This window comes from Nerophis ophidion, linkage group LG15 (assembly GCF_033978795.1).
Source record: "Nerophis ophidion isolate RoL-2023_Sa linkage group LG15, RoL_Noph_v1.0, whole genome shotgun sequence".
Classification (NCBI taxonomy): Eukaryota; Metazoa; Chordata; class Actinopteri; order Syngnathiformes; family Syngnathidae; genus Nerophis; species Nerophis ophidion.
The window spans coordinates 6,132,120-6,151,995 of record NC_084625.1 but is presented as its reverse complement, the minus strand read 5'-3'; the positions used below and the strand labels follow the sequence as shown (position 1 = coordinate 6,151,995).

General features: G+C 42.4%; 2 protein-coding genes across 3 annotated transcripts in view; one reads left to right on the top strand and one right to left on the bottom strand.

Moving 5' to 3' along the window:
* The window catches only part of avl9 (AVL9 homolog (S. cerevisiase)), a 39,461-nt gene extending 32,582 nt beyond the window's left edge, over window positions 1–6,879 (top strand). Inside the window, 3 exon segments of the mRNA XM_061921311.1 lie at window positions 1,511–1,599; window positions 1,674–1,841; window positions 6,468–6,879. Of these exon segments, the coding sequence (XP_061777295.1) occupies window positions 1,511–1,599; window positions 1,674–1,819 (235 nt within the window). The 3' untranslated portion in view covers window positions 1,820–1,841; window positions 6,468–6,879.
* A 53-nt stretch (window positions 6,880–6,932) lies between these two features.
* Window positions 6,933–19,876, bottom strand: part of kbtbd2 (kelch repeat and BTB (POZ) domain containing 2) — a 30,562-nt gene continuing 17,618 nt past the window's right edge. For both annotated transcript variants that reach the window (XM_061921309.1, XM_061921310.1), the window contains exons 3-4: window positions 16,231–16,396; window positions 6,933–16,161 (exon numbers count right to left, since the gene is read on the bottom strand). In XM_061921309.1, coding sequence (XP_061777293.1) covers window positions 14,620–16,161; window positions 16,231–16,396 — 1,708 coding nt within the window. In that variant the 3' untranslated portion in view covers window positions 6,933–14,619. The remainder of the gene's footprint in view (window positions 16,162–16,230; window positions 16,397–19,876) is intronic.

Genomic DNA, 19,876 nt, shown 5'->3' with positions numbered 1-19,876 from the left:
TCCCCAGCTTGCAAGCTAACAATTTATTCTATCATTTCTGCCAATTTTATTCGTATAAACCTAAGAATCCTGGGTTTTGACACTTGGCGCCATCTTAGATGTACGCTAACTTTGCCCTTTGTCATCACGTTAATGTTAGCATGCTAACTTTGTATGTTTCACCCTAAAATCCTGGATTTTGACACTTGGCTCCATCTTAGAAGTATGCTAACTTTGCCTATATGTTCTTGCTAACATTAGCATGCTAACTTTTTAGCCTGCAATTTAGCTCATTTTGATGATTTCAACCTAAAATTCATGGATTTTGAGACTTCCCCATCTTGCAAGCTAACAATTTATTCTATCATTTCTGCCAATTTTATTCGTATAAACCTAAGAATCCTGGGTTTTGACACTTGGCGCCATCTTAGATGTACGCTAACTTTGCCCTTTGTCATCACGTTAATGTTAGCATGATAACATTTAATGCTAACTTTGTATGTTTCACCCTAAAATCCTGGATTTTGACACTTGGCGCTATCTTAGAAGTATGCTAACTTTGCCTATGTGTTCTTGCTAACATTAGCATGCTAACTTTTTAGCCTGCAATTGAGCTCATTTTGATGATTTCAACCTAAAATTCATGGGTTTTGAGACTTCCCCATCTTGCAAGCTAACATTAGCATGCTAATAATTTATTCTATCATTTTGGCCAATTTTCTTCGTACAAACCTAAGAATCCTGGATTTTGACACTTGGCGCCATCTTAGAAGTATGCTAACTTTGCCTATATCTTCTTGCTAACATTAGCATGCTAACTCTTTAGCCTGCAATTTAGCTCATTTTGATGATTTCAACCTAAAATTCATGGGTTTTGAGACTTCCCCATCTTGCAAGCTAACATTAGCATGCTAATCATTTATTCTATCATTTTGGCCAATTTTCTTCATACAAACCTAAGAATCCTGGATTTTGACACTTGGCGCCATCTTAGAAGTATGCTAACTTTGCCTATATCTTCTTGCTAACATTAGCATGCTAACTTTTTAGCCTGCAATTTAGCTCATTTTGATGATTTCAACCTAAAATTCATGGGTTTTGAGACTTCCCCATCTTGAAAGCTAACAATTGATTCTATCATTTCTGCCAATTTTATTCGTATAAACCTAAGAATCCTGGGTTTTGACACTTGGCGCCATCTTAGATGTACGCTAACTTTGCCGTTTGTCATCACGTTAATGTTATTAATGCTAACTTTGTATGTTTCACCCTAAAATCCTGGATTTTGACACTCGGCGCTATCTTAGAAGTATGCTAACTTTGCCTAGCATGTTATAAAGTTACACTCTTACCCCTAGGACCCATAATGGTCCCGATCATAAACACACATTTCCCAACTTAGGTGACCGAGTAAGGGACCGTGTAAACAGGATGTGACAGGAAGTGATGTCCCCCAACATGTCAGCTTGACCAGCACTAAACATTTGAGTAAGAGTGAAGGTTCTGACCTGGTGTGTGGTTGTGGTCTCAGCTCGGTGAGCAGCAGCGAGCGAGGGAAGAAGCTGGGCAACGCCATGATGAACACCAGCAGGAGTGTGGTGCAGACCAGCAAGGCCGTGGGTGAGAAGACGAGAGTGTCAGCGGCGGCAGGGGGCGTGGTCTGTCAAGCCTCATACCTTGCCTGTCCCCCTCAGGTCAGTCGGTGGGCGGAGCCTTGACCAGCGCCAAGTCGGCCATGTCCTCCTGGTTCTCCACCCTGGCCCAGCCCGCCGCCGGGTCCCAGCCGGGCGAGCCCGAGTCCGAGCCTGAGTCCGAGCCCGCCGGGGATGTCAAACCCTGACCACGTCCTGCGTCCTCCTTGGCTGTAAGTGGGCGGAGCTAGCGCACAGCCAACGTCATGAAAGGCGGGGCAAAAGTTGTTCCACCCCCCCACACACACACACACACATCAAGGTGGCGCCGACGAGTACTTCCTGTAAGACACTAAAGATGCTGTCACAACATTGTGGTTACCGCGGTAACAGCTCATACACAAAAGCCTTCACTTCACTGCGGTAATCATCCAAAAACATTGTCAAGATAAAGCAGCAGGAAACATTGGGGGCAGTATAGTGGAGCAACTTGAGGGTTGCAGGTTCGATCCCCGCTTCTGCCATCCTACTCACTGCCGTTGTGTCCTTGGGCAAGACACTTTACCCACCTGCTCCCAGTGCCACCCACACTGGTTTAATTGTAACTTAGATATTGGCTTTCACACTCTGTTTAAACGTTAGCTGTGACATATGTGGGGGGGCGTGAAAAGTAATAGCGTGCATGTTGACAATTAACATTCCCTTCAAAGGGGGGGCGTGAAAAATGTGTGTTCCCTAGAAAAAAATAATAGCGTGCAGCTTGACAAATGCAGAGCAATAATTAAAATTAGTTTGATAGGGGGGGGGGGCGTGAAAAATGTTTGTTCCATAGAAAAATCTTATTGTGAACAAGTTCCAATGAGGGGCGTGAGAGGTAATAACTATCTTGACGAATGCAGACTGATAATTAAAATTTGCTTCAAAAGGGGGCGGCGTGAAAATGTTTTGTTCCCTAGAAAAATCTTATTGTGAATTAGTTCCAAGTGGGGGCATGAGAAGTAATGGCGTGCATCTTGACAAATGTAGACCGATAAATAATATTCACTTCAAGGGGGGGGGGGGGGGGGGGGGGGGGCGTGAGACGTAATAGCGTACATCTTGACAAATAATTAAAATTTGGTTCAAAAGGGGGGGGCGTGAAAATGTTTTGTTTCCAAGGAAATCTTATTGTGAATAAGTTCCAATGAGGGGCGTGAGAGGTCATAACTATCTTGACAAATGCAGACTGATAATTAAAATGTGCTTCAAAAGGGGGGGGGGCGTGAAAATGTTTTGTTCCCTAGAAAAATCTTATTGTGAATTAGTTCCAAGTGGGGTGTGAGAGGTAATAACGTGCATCTTGACAAATGTAAACCGATAAATAATATTCACTTCAAGGGGAGGGGGCGGGGGGGGCATGAGACGTAATAGCGTACATCTTGACAATTAAAATTTGGTTCAAAAGGGGGGGGCGTGAAAATGTTTTGTTTCCTAGAAAATCTTATTGTGAATAAGTTCCAATGAGGGGCGTGAGAGGTAATAACTATCTTGACAAATGCAGACTGATAATTAAAATTTGCTTCAAAAGGGGGGGGCGTGAAAATATTTTGTTCCCTAGAAAAATCTTATTGTGAATTAGTTCCAAGTGGGGTGTGAGAGGTAATAGCGTGCATCTTGACAAATGCAGATCGCTAATTAAAATTTGCTTCAAAAGGGGGGGCGTGTAAATGTTTTTTTCCCAAGAAAAATGTTATTGTGAATAAGTTCCAAGGGGAGGGGGTGAGAGGTAATAGCGTACGTCTTGAAAATTAAAATTTGCTTCAAAAGGGGGGTGGGGGGAGGGCGTGAAAATGTTTTGTTTCCTAGAAAATCTTATTGTGAATAAGTTCCAATGAGGGGCGTGAGAGGTAATAACTATCTTGGCAAATGCAGACTGATAATTAAAATTTGCTTCAAATAGGGGGGGCGTGAAAATGGTTTGTTCCCTAGAAAAATGTTATTGTGAATAAGTTCCAAGGGGGGCGTGAGAGGTAATAACGTGCATCTTGACAAATGTAAACCGATAATTAATATTCACTTCAAGGGGGGGGGCGTGAGAGGTAATAGCGTACATCTTGACAAATAATTAAAATTTGCTTCAAAGGGGGGGGGGGGGTGAAAATGTTTTGTTTCCAAGGAAAATGTTATTGTGAATAAGTTCCGGGGGGGGGGGGGGGGGGGGGGGCGTGAGAGGTAATAACGTGCATCTTGACAAATGTAAATTGATAATTAATATTCACTTCAAGGGGGGAGGGGGGGGCGTGAAAATGTTTTGTGTGCTAGAAAAATTAAACCGGACAAGTTCCAAGAGGGGGGCGTGAGAGGTAATAACGTGCATCTTGATAAAAACGCAGACAAATAATTACAATTTGCTTCAAATAGGGGGGTTTGAAAATGTTTTGTTCCTTAGAAAAATGTTATTGTGAATTAGTTCCAAGGGGGGGGGGGCGTGAGAGGTCATAGCGTGCATCTTGACAAATGTAGACATTTAAAATTTGCTTCAAAAAGGGGGGGCGTGAAAATGTTTTGTTTCCTGGAAAAATTAAACCGGACAAGTTCCAAGGGGGGGCGTGAGAGGTAATAACGTGCATCTTGACAAATGTAAACCGATGATTAATATTTGCTTCAAAAGGGGGGGCGTGAAAATGTTTTGTTTCCTGGAAAAATTTAACTGGACAAGTTCCAGGGGGGGGGGGGGGCGTGAGAGGTAATAGCGTGTATCTTGACAAATGCAGACAAATAATTAAAAATTTGCTTCAAAAGGGGGGGGGGGCGTGAAAATGTTTTGTTTCCTGGAAAAATTTAACTGGACAAGTTCCAAGGGGGGGGGGCGTGAGAGGTAATAGCGTGCATCTTGACAAATGCAGACAAATAATTAACATTCGCTTCAAAATTTAAAATGTTCCTTTAGAACTTATTTTTAATTGAGCAAGTTCTAAACAGCCCGTTTAACTTGGTCCTTCTCAAATGGGGGGGCGTGAGAGGCAATGGTGTAACAGCATCTTTGGTGTTAGCAATCTCGACACATACTGTAGCGAAGCGATTCTTATGGCCCCATTCCTGGGTGGATTTCACGTCAGCTTTCGATGGGGGGTGTTAACCGTTTGCAATGCGGTCTGCTGAAAATGATGGAAAGCGCCACTCTAGGTCAAAGTTTAAATTGCCACAAAAAACCCACCTCAAGATACTCAACACTCCTCTGTCTTCTGGCGGCTAAAGTGGATTGCGCGTGACCCAAATCTGTCACGTTTCATGCGTCGGGTAAACTGCAAAGAATGGAGCGTACAAATCCTCTTCCTGCTGTGGAGATAAAACAGCTTCAGGAGGGTTAGAAAAGGACGAGAAAGTGGCTTAGCTTGTTGTATTTATACACGTTGGAATAGATTTTTATTCCCGCATGAACCAATGCCTTTTAAATATTTGTACATAAAAGTATTTTAGGTTAGTTTGCAGAGTTTTGAAGCTGATATGAAGAATATTGAGGTTGTCATGGAGACAACCAGTGTGGGGACCAGCATCAGTCTCATCAAAACTGACAAAAGCCATTTTCTACCTAGCAACACCATTTCACACGTGGTGTAAAAGCTCTTGAATCCTAATAGAAAAGATCTACAAACCCCGTTTCCATATGAGTTGGGAAATTGTGTTAGATGTAAATATAAACAGAATACAAGGATTTGCAAATCATTTTCAACCCATATTCAGTTGAATATGCTACAAAGACGACATATTTGATGTTCAATCCCTCAAAAACAAACATCAATCTCTAAAGGATATCACCACATGGGCTCGGGAAGACTTCAGAAAACCACTGTCACTAAACACAGTTGGTCGCTACATCTGTAAGTGCAAGTTAAAGCTATAATATGCAAAGCGAAAGCCATTTATCAACAACATCCAGAAACGCCGCCAGCTTCTTTGGGCCCGAGCTCATCTAAGATGGACCGAAGCAAAGTGGGAAAGTGTTCTGTGGTCTGACATTCAAATTGTTTTGGGAAATATTCAACTGAATATGGGTTGAAAATGATTTGCAAATCATTTTCAACCCATATTTAGTTGAATATGCTACAAAGACAACATATTTGATGTTCAAACTGATAATGTTTTTTTTTTTGCAAATAATCATTAACTTTAGAATTCGATGCCAGCAACACGTGACAAAGAAGTTGGGAAAGGTGGCAATAAATACTGATAAAATTGAGGAATGCTCATCAAACGCTTATTTGGAACATCCCACAGGTGTGCAGGCTAATTGGGAACAGGTGGGTGCCATGATTGGGTATAAAAGCAGCTTCCCCAAAAAATGCTCAGTCTTTCACAAGAAAGGATGGGGCGAGGTACACCCCTTTGTCCACAACTGCGTGAGCAAATAGTCAAACAGTTTAAGAACAACGTTTCTCAAAGTGAAATTGTAAGAAATGTAGGGATTTCAACATCTACGCTCCATAATATCATCAAAATGTTCAGAGAATCTGGAAAAAAAATCACTCCATGTAAGCGGAGTGACCTTCAATCCCTCAAAAACAAATATCAATCTCTAAAGGATATCACCACATGGGCTCGGGAAGACTTCAGAAAACCACTGTCACTAAACACAGTTGGTCGCTACATCTGTAAGTGCAAGTTAAAGCTCTACTATGCAAAGCGGAAGCCATTTATCAACAACATCCAGAAACGCCGCCAGCTTCTTTGGGCCCGAGATCATCTAAGATGGACCGAAGCAAAGTGGAAAAGTGTTCTGTGGTCTGACGAGTCCACATTTCAAATTGTTTTTGGAAATATTCAACTAAATATGGGTTGAAAAGGGTTTGCAAATAAATGTATTCTGTTTATATTTACATCTAACACAATTTCCCAACTCATATGGAAACGGGGTTTGTGTATCCACGTTATGTCCGGACACTGGATGGCGACGGTCCTGATGTTGTGCAGCCTTTTAATGTATTTCAAATGTCGTGTTTTATCTTGTAAAAAAGTGTTTTTTTTTATGCTAATTGGAGCTCTGCTGGATGAGAAGCATGTTTTTTGATTATTTTTTTTTGTTTACTGCATCTCTGCTCTTGTTTTGATGAAGGCGGGGGAGAAAAAAAAAAAACACACACAAAGCGGGTTTTGGTTTCTTTTTGTATTCCTGTTGATATATTTTCATTTTGTATTGAAGAAACGATCAAGACTATTTTTCCTGATGCTTGCAACGTGACGCCAGATGTTATATTGATGTACCGAAAATAAAGGCTAACACGGGCTGGTATTATTTTGGTGACTTATTAGGGACCGAATGTCTCTTTGGGACAGAGGACACTATTGTATTTCTAAGGTTTTATTATTATTCTGCCGCCTCTTTGAGCTGTAATTTGACCCCCTTAACATGCTTCAAAACTCATCAAATTTAACACACAAATTGCGATCTAATCAAAAAAACAAAACCCCAAACTGCGCTCTAGCGCCCTCTAGGAAGAAACACAGACAAAACTGCTTTTAACTTCTGTTAAGAATGTTGTAGGGACATGAAACAAAAACCTCTATGTAGGTCTCACTTAGACCTACATTTTATACAATGACCTTCAGCAAAAATCAACAGGAAGTTGGCAAAAACCCCTTCAAAACAAAAGTTTCCTAAAAAAGATAATTTTTTCCTCTTTGAGCTGTAATTTGACCCCCTTAAAATGCTTCAAAACTCACCAAACTCGAAACACACATCAGGACTGGTGAAAATTGTGATCTAATTTAAAAAAATAAATAAAATTTAAAAAAAAATTCAAAATTGGAATAAAACACAGACAAAACCGCTCTTGGGAAGAAAACACAGACAAAACTGCTTGCAACTTCCGGTAGGAATGTTGTAGAGACATGAAACAAAAACCTCTGTGTAGGTCTCACTTAGACCTACATTTCATTCATTGACATCCTTCAGCGAAAATCAACAGGAAGTTGGCAATTACCCCTTCAAAACAAAAGTTTTGTAAAAACCCGTCACCTTTTTTCAAACATTATCTCCTCTGAGCGCGTTTGTTGGCTCGGCTTCAAACTCGCACAGGAAAGAGATTGAACCCTTCTGATTAAACGTTGCGCAAAAAGTTTTTCTAACTGCTCCGGTTTTGATTTTACGAGCCTTCAAAGAACTGCTGCCGTCTCAAGATGGCCGCTTAAAAGCAGGAAGCACACAATGCAGAGAAGGTAGGTAATGTGCAGGTAAAGATATGTTGTCTGGGTGATGGCAAGAAGCACCACTGTGACCCCAGGATGTAGGGAAGTTAGGTAATGTGCAGGTAAAGATATGTTGATTGGGTAAAGGCAGGAAACACCAGCAAAAGTCGGTCCCGTGCATCGCTGCTTGCAGCTTTAATTTTATGTAATTTTTTTTAAATGACGGGGGAAGAAAAACAAGTTTTTGGTAGGTTTTTTAATAAGTTAACGTTCATTCCAAATACAGTGCCAAAAGGAATATAATGCAGCCAAACATGCTAGACACGTCCGCCACGGAGCACCTGTGCTCACGGTTTAAGGTTCCCTCCTCCCCCCAGGCGGCCGCGCCACTGCTAGTGGTTGCTTGGGGCCGGTTTCCACGGCAACAGCCCTGGGCCAGCCCCCCCCCCCCCCCTCCCTTCGCAACCAATCAGGAATCGTTACTGGGGACGGGACAAAGGGGTTCTAGCCACAGTCACACTACAGTAATATTAAATTAAAAAAACAACTAATACAAAATAGACCTGGTTATTTTCCCCACACTAGAACACATCTTTTCAACATATGAAAAATAGATATTTGTATCATATACACACACATATATATATATATTTTTTTTTCAGCAGCTTGGAAATAAACAATAAACCGATAGTGGAGGTGTGTGTGTGTGTGTTTGCGACCATCATGTTACTCACGGCGTGAGGCGTAAACTGCTGGTTGTGTGGAAGGCGTGGCCCGTGGAGGCGGCGGCGAGGTGGCGGGCGACCAGACCTGCAGGCACTCCGCCACTTTTTACCAAAAAAAAGATATCAAAAGAAAACTGCAAGGCCTTTTTTTTCGAGGGGGAAAAAAAAAAGACGCACGTCCGAGGTGTTGTGAGGAATTAAAAGATGGCGCTAGGCCTGGGCTGATAACACCATGTGTAGTCAGCAATGATGTCATCAGAACACCACAAGTCGTCCTTTTAATAACTTTAAGGGGGGACTTTTAGTGGAATGTTGCTTATTGTTCACAATCCTCTGCACGTATGTTTTTCTTTATGCATTCTAAGTCGTAACATACAGCAAGTCGGAGGTGGCTAAAAAAGCAGATAATGAGTACACTATTGTACCCATAAAACTGTCCCAAAAAAAACATAAAACAGGGCCCGTAAGGACCAGATGAGTCGCCCGCTGGCCTGTTCTAAAAATAGCTCAAATAGCAGCACTTACCAGTGAGCTGCCTCTATTTTTTGAATGCTTTTTATTTACTAGCAAGCTGGTCTCATTTTGCTGGACATTTTTAATTCTAAGAGAGACAAAACTCAAATAGGATTTGAAAATCCAAGAAAAATATTTTAAAGACTTGGTCTTCACTTGTTTATCCATCCATTTTCTACCGCTTATTCCCTTTTGGGGTCGCTGGCGCCTATCTCAGCTACAATCGGGCGGAAGGCAGGGTACACCCTGGACAAGTCGCCACCTCATCGCAGGTTCACTAGTTTGAAAAAATAATTTGTTATTTTACTTTGCTTCTTATAACTTTCAGAAAGACAATTTTAGAGAAAAAATACAACCTTAAAAATGATTTTAGGATTTTTAAACACATATACCTTTTTACCTTTTAAATTCCTTCCTCTTCTTTCCTGACAATTTAAATCAATGTTCAAGTATTTTTTTTTTAATTGTAAAGGGCGGTATAGCTCGGTTGGTAGAGTGGCCGTGCCAGCAACTTGAGGGTTGCAGGTTCGATTCCCGCTTCCGCCATCCTAGTCACTGCCGTTGTGTCCTTGGGCAAGACACTTTACCCACCTGCTCCCAGTGCCACCCACACTGGTTTAAATGTAACTTAGATATTGGGTTTCACTATGTAAAGCGCTTTGAGTCACTAGAGAAAAAGCGCTATATAAATATATTTCACTTCACTTCACTAAAGAATAATAAATACATTTTAATTGGATTCTTCATTTTAGTTTCTGTTTTTTCGACGAATATTTGTGAAATATTTTTTCAAACTTATTATGATTAAAATTCAAAAAACGTTCTGGCAAATTTAGAAAACCTTTAGAATCAAATTTAAATCTTATTTCAAAGTATTTTGAATTTATTTTAAAATTTTTGTTCTGGAAAATCTCAAATAAATAATTTGTCTTTGTTAGAAATATAGCTTGGTCCAATTTGTTATATATTCTAACAAAGTGCAGATTGGATTTTAACCTATTTAAAACATGTCAAAATTTTAAAATTCATCTTACTCAGGAAAAATGACTAATGATGTTCCATAAATTCTTTTTTAAATTTTTCAAAAAGATTCGAATTAGCTAATTTTTCTCTTTTTGTCCGGTGAATTTAGAATTTTAAAGACTCGAAATTGAAGATGAACTATGTTTCAAAATTTAAATTTTCATTTTTTTCCTGTTTTCTCCTCTTTTAAACCTTTCAATTAAGTGTTTTTTTCATCATTTATTCTCTACAAAAACCTTCCGTAAAAGGAAAAAAATGTATGACGGAATGACGGACAGAAATTCCCTTTTTTTTTTTATACATACAGATGTATTTATTAAATATAAATTGAGCAAATTGGCTATTTCTGGCAATGTATTTAAGTGTGTATCAAACTGGTAGCCCTTGGCATTAATCAGTACCCAAGAAGTAGCTCTTGTTTTCAAAAAGGTTGCTGACCCCTGCTCTAAAATGTAATAATCACTTATTCTTCACTTATAATCCATCCATCCATTTCTACCGCTTTGGGGTCGCGGGGGGCGCTGGCGCCTATCTCAGCTACAATCAGGCGGAAGGCGGTGTACACCCTGGACAAGTCTCCACCTCATCGCAGGGCTGGCAATATTATAATAATCAAAATTCCACTTGACAAAAGTCAGAATTTTAATTAAAAAGATGTCACTATTTTATCCATCCATCCATCCATTTTCTGCCGCTTATTCCCGTTCGGGGTCGCGGGGGGCGCTGGCGCCTATCTCAGCTACAATCGGGCGGAAGGCGGGGTACACCCTGGACAAGTCGCCACCTCATCGCAGGGCCAACATATAATAACAACAAAAAAATTGGGCAATATTGTGATAAGTCCGAATTTTATACGACAAATGTCGCCATTTTGCATAAAAAAGTAATAATTTTACGAGAAAATATGGCAATATTACAGAAACAGAAAGAATATGAGAATTGTTCCCAGTTTTATCAGAAAAAAGTCGACACATTTTAGTAATTTTTTTCAAAAATCTGTATCATTTGTAATTGTTTTTTAATCCTCATTATTTACTTCAAGTTATTACAGTTTGTCTCTATCTACATATTTATTTTATTTTTCTTAATTTTGGCCACAGGGGGCACATTTCAATTTCTTACACACACTTGTTATTTCATATGTTGACCAGAGGGTACCACCCTCATTTAGATGAGAAACATTCTCTATTAGATGCAATGTTATTGGGACCATGACTTATGTCATCACTTGTTCACACCTCCTCATATGGAAGCTACTTTTCTTTCTTCATGTCTATTATAATAACATAATGATTCCCGGGCGTGGCCACCGCTGCCGCCCACTGCTCCCCTCACCTCCCAAGGGGTGATGCAGAGAGTAATTTCACCACTTCTCGTGTGTGTGTGTGACAATCATTGCTACTTTAAGTTTTTGGATACTTGACATTAGTTCTGGATGATACCACACATTTAGGTATCGATCCGATACCAAGTAGTTACAGTATCCTACATTGGTCATATTCAGAGTGTCCAGGGACGCATTTACTGACTTTCTAAACATAATATGATAAAGGATTTTGTGATACTGGAAAAATAGACGTAATCATAGCAGTATCGACTAGAAACGCTCTTGTACATTGTGACGGCGTGAGCTACGGTGTGTACTGAAGCACGTTTAGCTCCTCCTCGTCCTCCAGTGATAATGATACTTGTAAGAAACTCACTATATTTGTCGTCAGGATCGACGGTATTGTTATTATAAGTGCTGACGCAGATCAACTATTTAGTGGCGCCGAGAGAGAGAGAGGACTAACAAGCTTTTGCTGCTATATTGATATAGCGAAATGGTGAGCTGCCGCATCGCCTCTGAGTTGGTGAAAGTTAATTCTGGATTAAAAATCATGCTTCTCACCTGGACAGGAAGGACGTGGACATAAACCGAGAAGTTAGTCAACTTTGACATCCAAATTTTCTTTTTTAAACCTTCGATTACGATGAATTCTTTATCTAGACGGGAAGATATAAACACCCCAGCAGTCAGTATTCCAGTGAGAGCAGACATTGTACAGTACGTGATTGTTTTAATATGTTCGTAGTTGGTATTAAGGGTTTAGCACTTAGAAAAACTGCTACATGATGCTTAAAGTTTCACTAAAGCTGGATGTGTTTCGCACACAGCTTCTAAAACCTGTAGCTCACCCTCCTTATGTTCAGGCTCAAAAATATAAGTCTCTGTATCATCATTTGTCCCAAAGCATGTTAGAGCGACTCCCATTACTTCCTTTGTTAGCTGACGCTTGCTAGCATTTATTTACAAGTCAGAATGCATTAAGAAAAAAAGTGTTCTTGTCTTACATAAGGATTGTGAATGATAGGCAAAGATTGCAGATGACTGACAAGAGGGTTTACTTTGTTCATTTAATTCTGGTATTTAACAAACGCGCTCGTTATCGATTTCTTTTACTATTGTTTGAGTAATTGATTTGACTCATTTAATTCTGGGGGGAGGTCAAAGATTGCAGACGACTGACAAGAGGGTTCACTCTGTTCATTTAATTCTAGAGGAACAAAGATCGCGGATGACTGACAGGAGGGTTCACTCTGTTCCTGTAATTCCGGAGGGACAAAGATTACGTACGGTTGACAAGCGGGTTCACTTTGTCAATTTAATTCCGGAAAAAATGTCTGATGAGCAGTTTCCCTCTGTTCATTTAATTTTGGCGGGACAAAGATTGCAAACAACTGACAAGCGGGTTCACTCTTCATTTAATTCCGGAGGGACAAAGATTGTGGATGACTGACAAGAGGGTTCACATTGCCGATTTAATTCCGGAAAAAACAATGACTGATGAGCGGTTTCTTTCTGTTCATTCATTTCCGTAAGGACGACGATTGCGGATGAATGACAAGAGGGTTCAGTCTGTTCATTTAATTCTAGACGGACAAAGATTGCGGATGACTGACAGGAGGGTTCGCTCTGTTCATTTAATTCTGGAGGGACAAAGATTGCGTACGACTGACAAGCGGGTTCACTCTGTTTCATTAAAGTAAGGTTCACTCTTAATTTAATTCCGCAGGGACAAAGATTGCGGATGACTGACAAGAGGGTACACTCTGTTCATTTAATTCCGGAGGGACGACGATTGCGGATGACTGACAAGAGGGTACACTCTGTTCATTTAATATGGCTGACAAGCGGGTTCACTGTTCATTTATCTCTGGAGGGACGATGATTGTGGATGGATGACAGGAGGGTTCACTCTGTACATTTAATTCCGGTGGGACAATGATTGCGTATGATTGACAAGCGGGTTCACTTTGTCAATTTAATTCTGGAGAAACAACGACGGGCAGTTTCTCTCTGTTAATTTATATACGGATTGCGTATGACTGACAAGCGGGTTCACTCTGTTTCATTAAAGTAAGGTTCACTCTTAATTTAATTCCGCAGGGACAAAGATTGCGGATGACTGACAAGAGGGTACACTCTGTTCATTTAATTCCGGAGGGACGACGATTGCGGATGACTGACAAGAGGGTACACTCTGTTCATTTAATTCCGGAGGGACGAAGATTGCGGATGACTGACAAGAGGGTACACTCTGTTCATTTAATTCCAAAGGGATGACGATTGCGGATGACTGACAAGAGGGTACACTCTGTTCATTTAATTCCGGAAGGACGACGATTGCGGATGACTGACAAGAGGGTACACTCTGTTCATTTAATTCCGGAGGGACGACGATTGTGGATGGCTGACAGGAGGGTTCACTCTGTTCATTTAATTCCGGAGGGACGACGATTGCGGATGACTGACAAGAGGGTACACTCTGTACATTTAATTCCGGAGGGACAATGATTGCGTATGATTGACAAGCGGGTTCACTGTTCATTTATCTCTGGAGGGACGACGATTGTGGATGACTGACAGGAGGGTTCACTCTGTACATTTAATTCCGGAGGGACAATGATTGCGTATGATTGACAAGCGGGTTCACTTTGTCAATTTAATTCCGGAGAAACAACGACTGACGAGCACTTTCTCTCTGTTAATTTGTATCCGGAGGAACAAAGATTGCGTACGACTGACAAGCGGGTTCACTCTGTTTCATTAAAGTAAGGTTCACTCTTAATTTAATTCCGCAGGGACAAAGATTGCGAATGACTGACAAGAGGGTACACTCTGTTCATTTAATTCCGGAAGGACGACGATTGCGGATGGCTGACATGATGGTTAACTCTGCTCATTTATTTCTACTTTTGAACAAAAGCGATGCAGAAAGTGAACCCTCCTGTGTTTGGTTTGGAAAGGAGAGACGAAGAATGCTGACTATTCATGGATTGCAACTACCAAGTTAATAGTTTATGGTCGGATGAGTTGATTAATTGGTGAGCAGCCCAGGCCTAGATGGATGCTTGGAGAAGTTGCTGCACTTTTAGACGTGCAGAAAAAGGGTGACGTGCGTCGTCATGTTCATAGCGCGGACAAAAACGGTGGGAAAAAGGAAATGAGCAAAGATTACTATGTGGTCGAATGTTTTTGACGCGGGTATGTGACATCGTCCGTCCGGTGGAGTCTCACCTTCCCCGCTAGGGGGCGTGTTTCAGAGCCATACGTGGGGGAGGGACACCAGCTCCCCGTCTATCTGGAACTCCTCGGCTCCGTCGGGGGAGAAGAGGTAGGTGGGCGGTTTCCAGGGCGACTCCTGCAGGCAGGAGGGGTACAGCTTGCCCACGGCGCAGCGGAAGTCCTTGCCCAGGTCCCAGAGCACGCGCTCGGACACGTGCTGCCGCAGGCACCAGCGGTCCAGCTCCACGTCGTACTGGTAGACGGCGTACTTGGCGCGCTCGTTCATGTGGGTCTCGCGCATGAAGATGCACAGCGAGTTGAGCAGCACCACCGCCCGCACGCACGGGTCGGCGTAGCGCTTGGCGGGGATGTTGGCGGCGGGGCGCCACTCGTTCTTGTTGAGGTCGTAGACCTCCACGGTGACGGAGGGGCCGTCGATGGTGCTGGTGGGCAAGCGGATGCCCGAGTTGCTGACCACGTGGAGGCCGCCGATGTAGAAGATGAGGTCTCCGAAGGCGGCGGCGGAGGCGAAGCAGCGGCTGGTCTTGCGCATGGCCATTTCCACCCAGGCGTCGCCGCGCGGGAAGTAGCAGTACATGATGTCGTGCGTCATGACGTAGATGCGGTCGTGCACCACCACCGACGTGCACCAGTTCCAGGCGAAGGGCAGCGGGCTCATCATGCTCCACTCGTCCTTCTCGCAGTCGTATCGCTCCACCGTGCGCTTGTTCAGCTCGCCGCCGACGTTGTCGCCGCCGATTGCATAGATGTAGCCGTCGCAGTAGACCAGCGAGGGCTTGAGGCGGGCGCACAGCATGGGGGTCTTGGCCACCCAGGAGTTCTGTTGGGCGTCGAACCAGAAGAAGCTGTCCACCGAGCGCAGGTCCACCATGCCGTGGGTGGCGATGGACATGATCTGTCCGCCGGCGATAAAGACGTCGTTGTCCGGGGTGACCAGGGCCCCCACCTTCTGCAGGTCCCCGGGGGGGTTGCAGAGTTTGTAGACCTTCTCGGCCTGCGGGCTGTAGCACACCACGGTGGTGGGCGGCGACATGGAAAAGAGGCGGGCCGCGTCCTGCGGCTTCGACAAGGCCTCGATGAAGATGAGCATCTCCTCCTTGGTCATTCCCAGGCGGGGCTTGAAGAACTTGGGCATGGACTTGTAGAGGCCCTGCACCACTACGGACTTGTCGTTGGGGGGCAGGCCCTGGAACCAGGCGCGCTGCGTCACCTCGGAGAGCGCGTCGATGCGGATCTGACTGAGCACGGAGGACAGGTGCTGCGAGCGCGCCTCCATGTTGTACTCCAGCCACAGCATGGCGGCCTCGCGCACCGTCTCCTCCTTCTCCACGTTGAGGTTGTCGCTGCTCAGGACGTCGATGAGGAGCTCGTGCGAGAGCTGCAGGAAGGCGTCCTGCCGGTACACGGTGGGGAACTTGTGCTCCACCATGCGCTTGGCGCTCTGCTTCAGCTCGCTGCAGCTGAACAGGTCGCCGATGCTCAGCATGCGCACGCAGTTCTCCGGGTTGATCTTCTTCACCAGGTAGTCTCGGCACTGCAGCAAGACGTCCTCCACCTGCCGGGGAGGGAAATAAAAACGCCGTCAGTTTGAGGAAGGAGACCGGCGCCACGTGGACCCGCTGACCTGTAGGAAGCAGGCGGTCTCGTAGAGCAGCTCCACCGTGCTGTCGCTGATGGCCAGGTGGCCCGTGTAGGCGTAGGTGATGATGATCTGCAGCGTGGGGGCGTCCACGTTCCTTAGGCGCACGTGCGTCTGCTTGCTCTCGCTCAGCCCGCTCATGAACATCGCCCTGGAGGAGGCAGGAAGTCACATGCGTCAACATCAACAATTACATAAAACCTGATGTTTTGTTGCACTAGAAGTGTTTGTTGTGCAAAGGCCAATAAATAAATAGTTCAACAACGATTAGTGGACATAATTGATATGCGTCAACATCGACAATCACATCAAACCTGATGTTTTGTTGCACTAGAAGTGTTTGTCGTGCAAAGGCCAATAAATAAATAGTTCAACAACAATTAGTGGACATAATTGATATGCGTCAACATCAACAATCACATAAAACCCCATGTTTTGTTGCACTAGAAGTCTTTGTCGTGCAAAGGCCAATAAATAAATAGTTCAAAAATTAGTGGACATAATTGATATGCGTCAACATCGACAATCACATAAAACCTGATGTTTTGTTGCACTAGAAGTGTTTGTCGTGCAAAGGCCAATAAATAAATAGTTCAACAACAATTAGTGGACATAATTGATATGCGTCAACATCAACAATCACATAAAACCTGATGTTTTGTTGCACTAGAAGTGTTTGTCGTGCAAAGGCTAATAAATAAATAGTTCAACAACAATTAGTGGACATAATTGATATGCGTCAACATCAACAATCTCATAAAACCTGATGTTTTGTTGCACTAGAAGTGTTTGTCATGCAAAGGCCAATAAATAAATAGTTCAACAACAATTAGTGGACATAATTGATATGCGTCAACATCAACAATCACATCAAACCTGATGTTTTGTTGCACTAGAAGTCTTTGTCGTGCAAAGGCCAATAAATAAATAGTTCAACAACAATTAGTGGACATAATTGATATGCGTCAACATCAACAATCACATAAAACCTGATGTTTTGTTGCACTAGAAGTGTTTGTCGTGCAAAGGCTAATAAATAAATAGTTCAACAACAATTAGTGGACATAATTGATATGCGTCAACAATCACATAAAACCTGATGTTTTGTTGCACTAGAAGTGTTTGTCGTGCAAAGGCCAATAAATAAATAGTTCAACAACAATTAGAGGACATAAATGACGATGAAAAAAAATGCAGACAAACATTTTTTATCATCATTGTGTCACTTGACGAAATTCTAATTAGACTCGGGCAATTAATGGAATTGTCATTCCCCACAATTAGAGATGTCCGATAATGGCTTTTTTGCCGATATCCGATATAGTCCAACTCTTAATTACCGATACCGATATATACAGTCCTGGAATTAACACATTATTATGCCTAATTTTGTTGTGATGCCCCGCTGGATGTAGCAAGGTTTTCCAAAATAAATAAACTCAAGTTATGGGGAAAAAAAAAAAAGCCATATTTAGGGACCGAATGTCCCTTTGGGACGGAGGACCCTATTGTACTTCTAAGGTTTTATTTTTATTATACCTCCGCCTCTTTGAGCTGTAATTTGACCCCCTTAACATGCTTCAAAGCTCACCGAATTTTTACACACACATCAGGACTGGCCAAAATTGCCATCAAATAAAAAAAACAAACCCCAAAACTATAAATTTCCCTCAAAAAAACACAGACAAAACTGCTTGTAACTTCCGTTAGGAATGTCGTAGAGACATGAAACAAACACCTCTATGTAGGTCTGACTTAGACCTACATTTCATAAATGACATCCTTCAGCAAAAATTAACAGGAAATTGGCAAACACCCCTTCAAAACAAAAGTTTCCTAAAAATTTCTCTTTTGCCTCTGAGCTGTAACTTGACCCCCTTAAAATGCTTCATAACTCACCAAACTGGACACACATATCAGGACTGGTGAAAATTGCAATCTAATAAAAAACAAAACCCCAAAACTTAAAATTGCGCTCTAGCGCCCCCTACGAATAAAACAGACAACTGCTCCTAGGAAGAAAACACAGACAAAACTGCTTGTAACTTCCAGTAGGAATGTCGTAGAGACTTGAAACAAAAACCTCTATGTAGGTCTCACTTAGACCTACATTTCATTAATTGATATCCTTCAGGAAAAAGCAACAATAAGTTGGCAATTACCCCTTCAAAACAAAAATTTTGTAAAAACCTGTCACCTTTTTTCAAACATGATCTCCTCTGAGCGCGTCTGTTGTGTTGGCTACAAACTCGCATAGGAGAGAGATTGAACCCTTCTGATTAAAAGTTGCGCAAAGAGTTTTTCTAACTGCTCCGGTTTTGATTTTACGAGCCTTCAAAGAACCGCTGCGCTGATGCTGCTGCCGTTTCTAGATGGCCGCTTAAAAGCAGGAAGCACCAGCGTGACCACACAATGCAGAGAAGGTAGGTACTGTGCGGGTAAAGGTATGTTAACTGGGTGAAAGAAGGAGGCACCAGTCTGACTCCAGGATACAGAGAAGGTAGGTAATGTGCAGGTCAAGATATGTTGTCTGGGTGATGGCAGGAAGCACCAGCATGTATGGGTGAAAGAAAGAAGCACCAGTGTGACCCCAGGATCCAGGGAAGGTAGGTAATGTGCAGGTAAAGATATGTTGAATGGGTAAAGGCAGGAAACCCCAGCAAAAGTTGGTCCCGTCCATCGCTGCTTGCAGCTTTAATTATTATTGAAGTCACAAAGTACATTATTATTTTTTTAACATGCCTCAAAACAGCAGCTTGGAATTTGGGACATGCTCTCCCTGAGAGAGCATGAGGAGGTTGAGATGGGCAGGGTTGGGGAGGACGGGGGTTTATATTGTAGCGTCCGGGAACAGGTAGTGCTGCAAGGGGTTCTGGGTCTTTTTCAAATCCGACCCAGGCCTCTTTCGTAAGTGGATGTTAATTAGATATGTATCTGATGTATCTGCAGTCTGTACGCTCAGGTCCCATTCATCCGAGCGTCATTATTCTTTGCGGAAATAGACGGTTGCAAAAGAAACAGTTGAATGTCAAAATTGTATCTAAATGGCAGACATCAATCCATGAAAATATGGAGAAGCTGCCGGAAGGCAATGACATGGAAGTCCACTTCACAAGGTAAATGCGGTACATTAATTTAATACTTCATAAAACTAATGTGTTTTTTTGTAATACATTCTCATTTTTAAGACAATATTTTTTTGAAAGTCTGTTTTTCTTATTAAAAAGGCATGTTAAAATTGTGTTTTGGGTGCAAGTAGTGTTGTCCCGAGACCAGTATTTTGGTATCGGTACCAAAATGTATTCCGATTATAATGGCTTTTTGCCGATTTCCGATATTGTCCAACTCTTAATTACCGATTCCGATATATACAGTCGTGAAATTAACACATTATTATGCCTCATTTTGTTGTGATGCCCCACTGGATGCATTAAACAATGTAACAAGGTTTTCCAAAATAAATCAACTCAAGTAATGGGAAAAAATGCCAACATGGCACTGCCATTTTTATTTTTGGAGTCACAAAGTGCATTATTTTTTTTCCAACATGCCTCAAAACAGTTGCTTGGAATTTGGGACATGCTCTCCCTGAGAGAGCATGAGGAAGTTATGTGTATATTAATATATATGT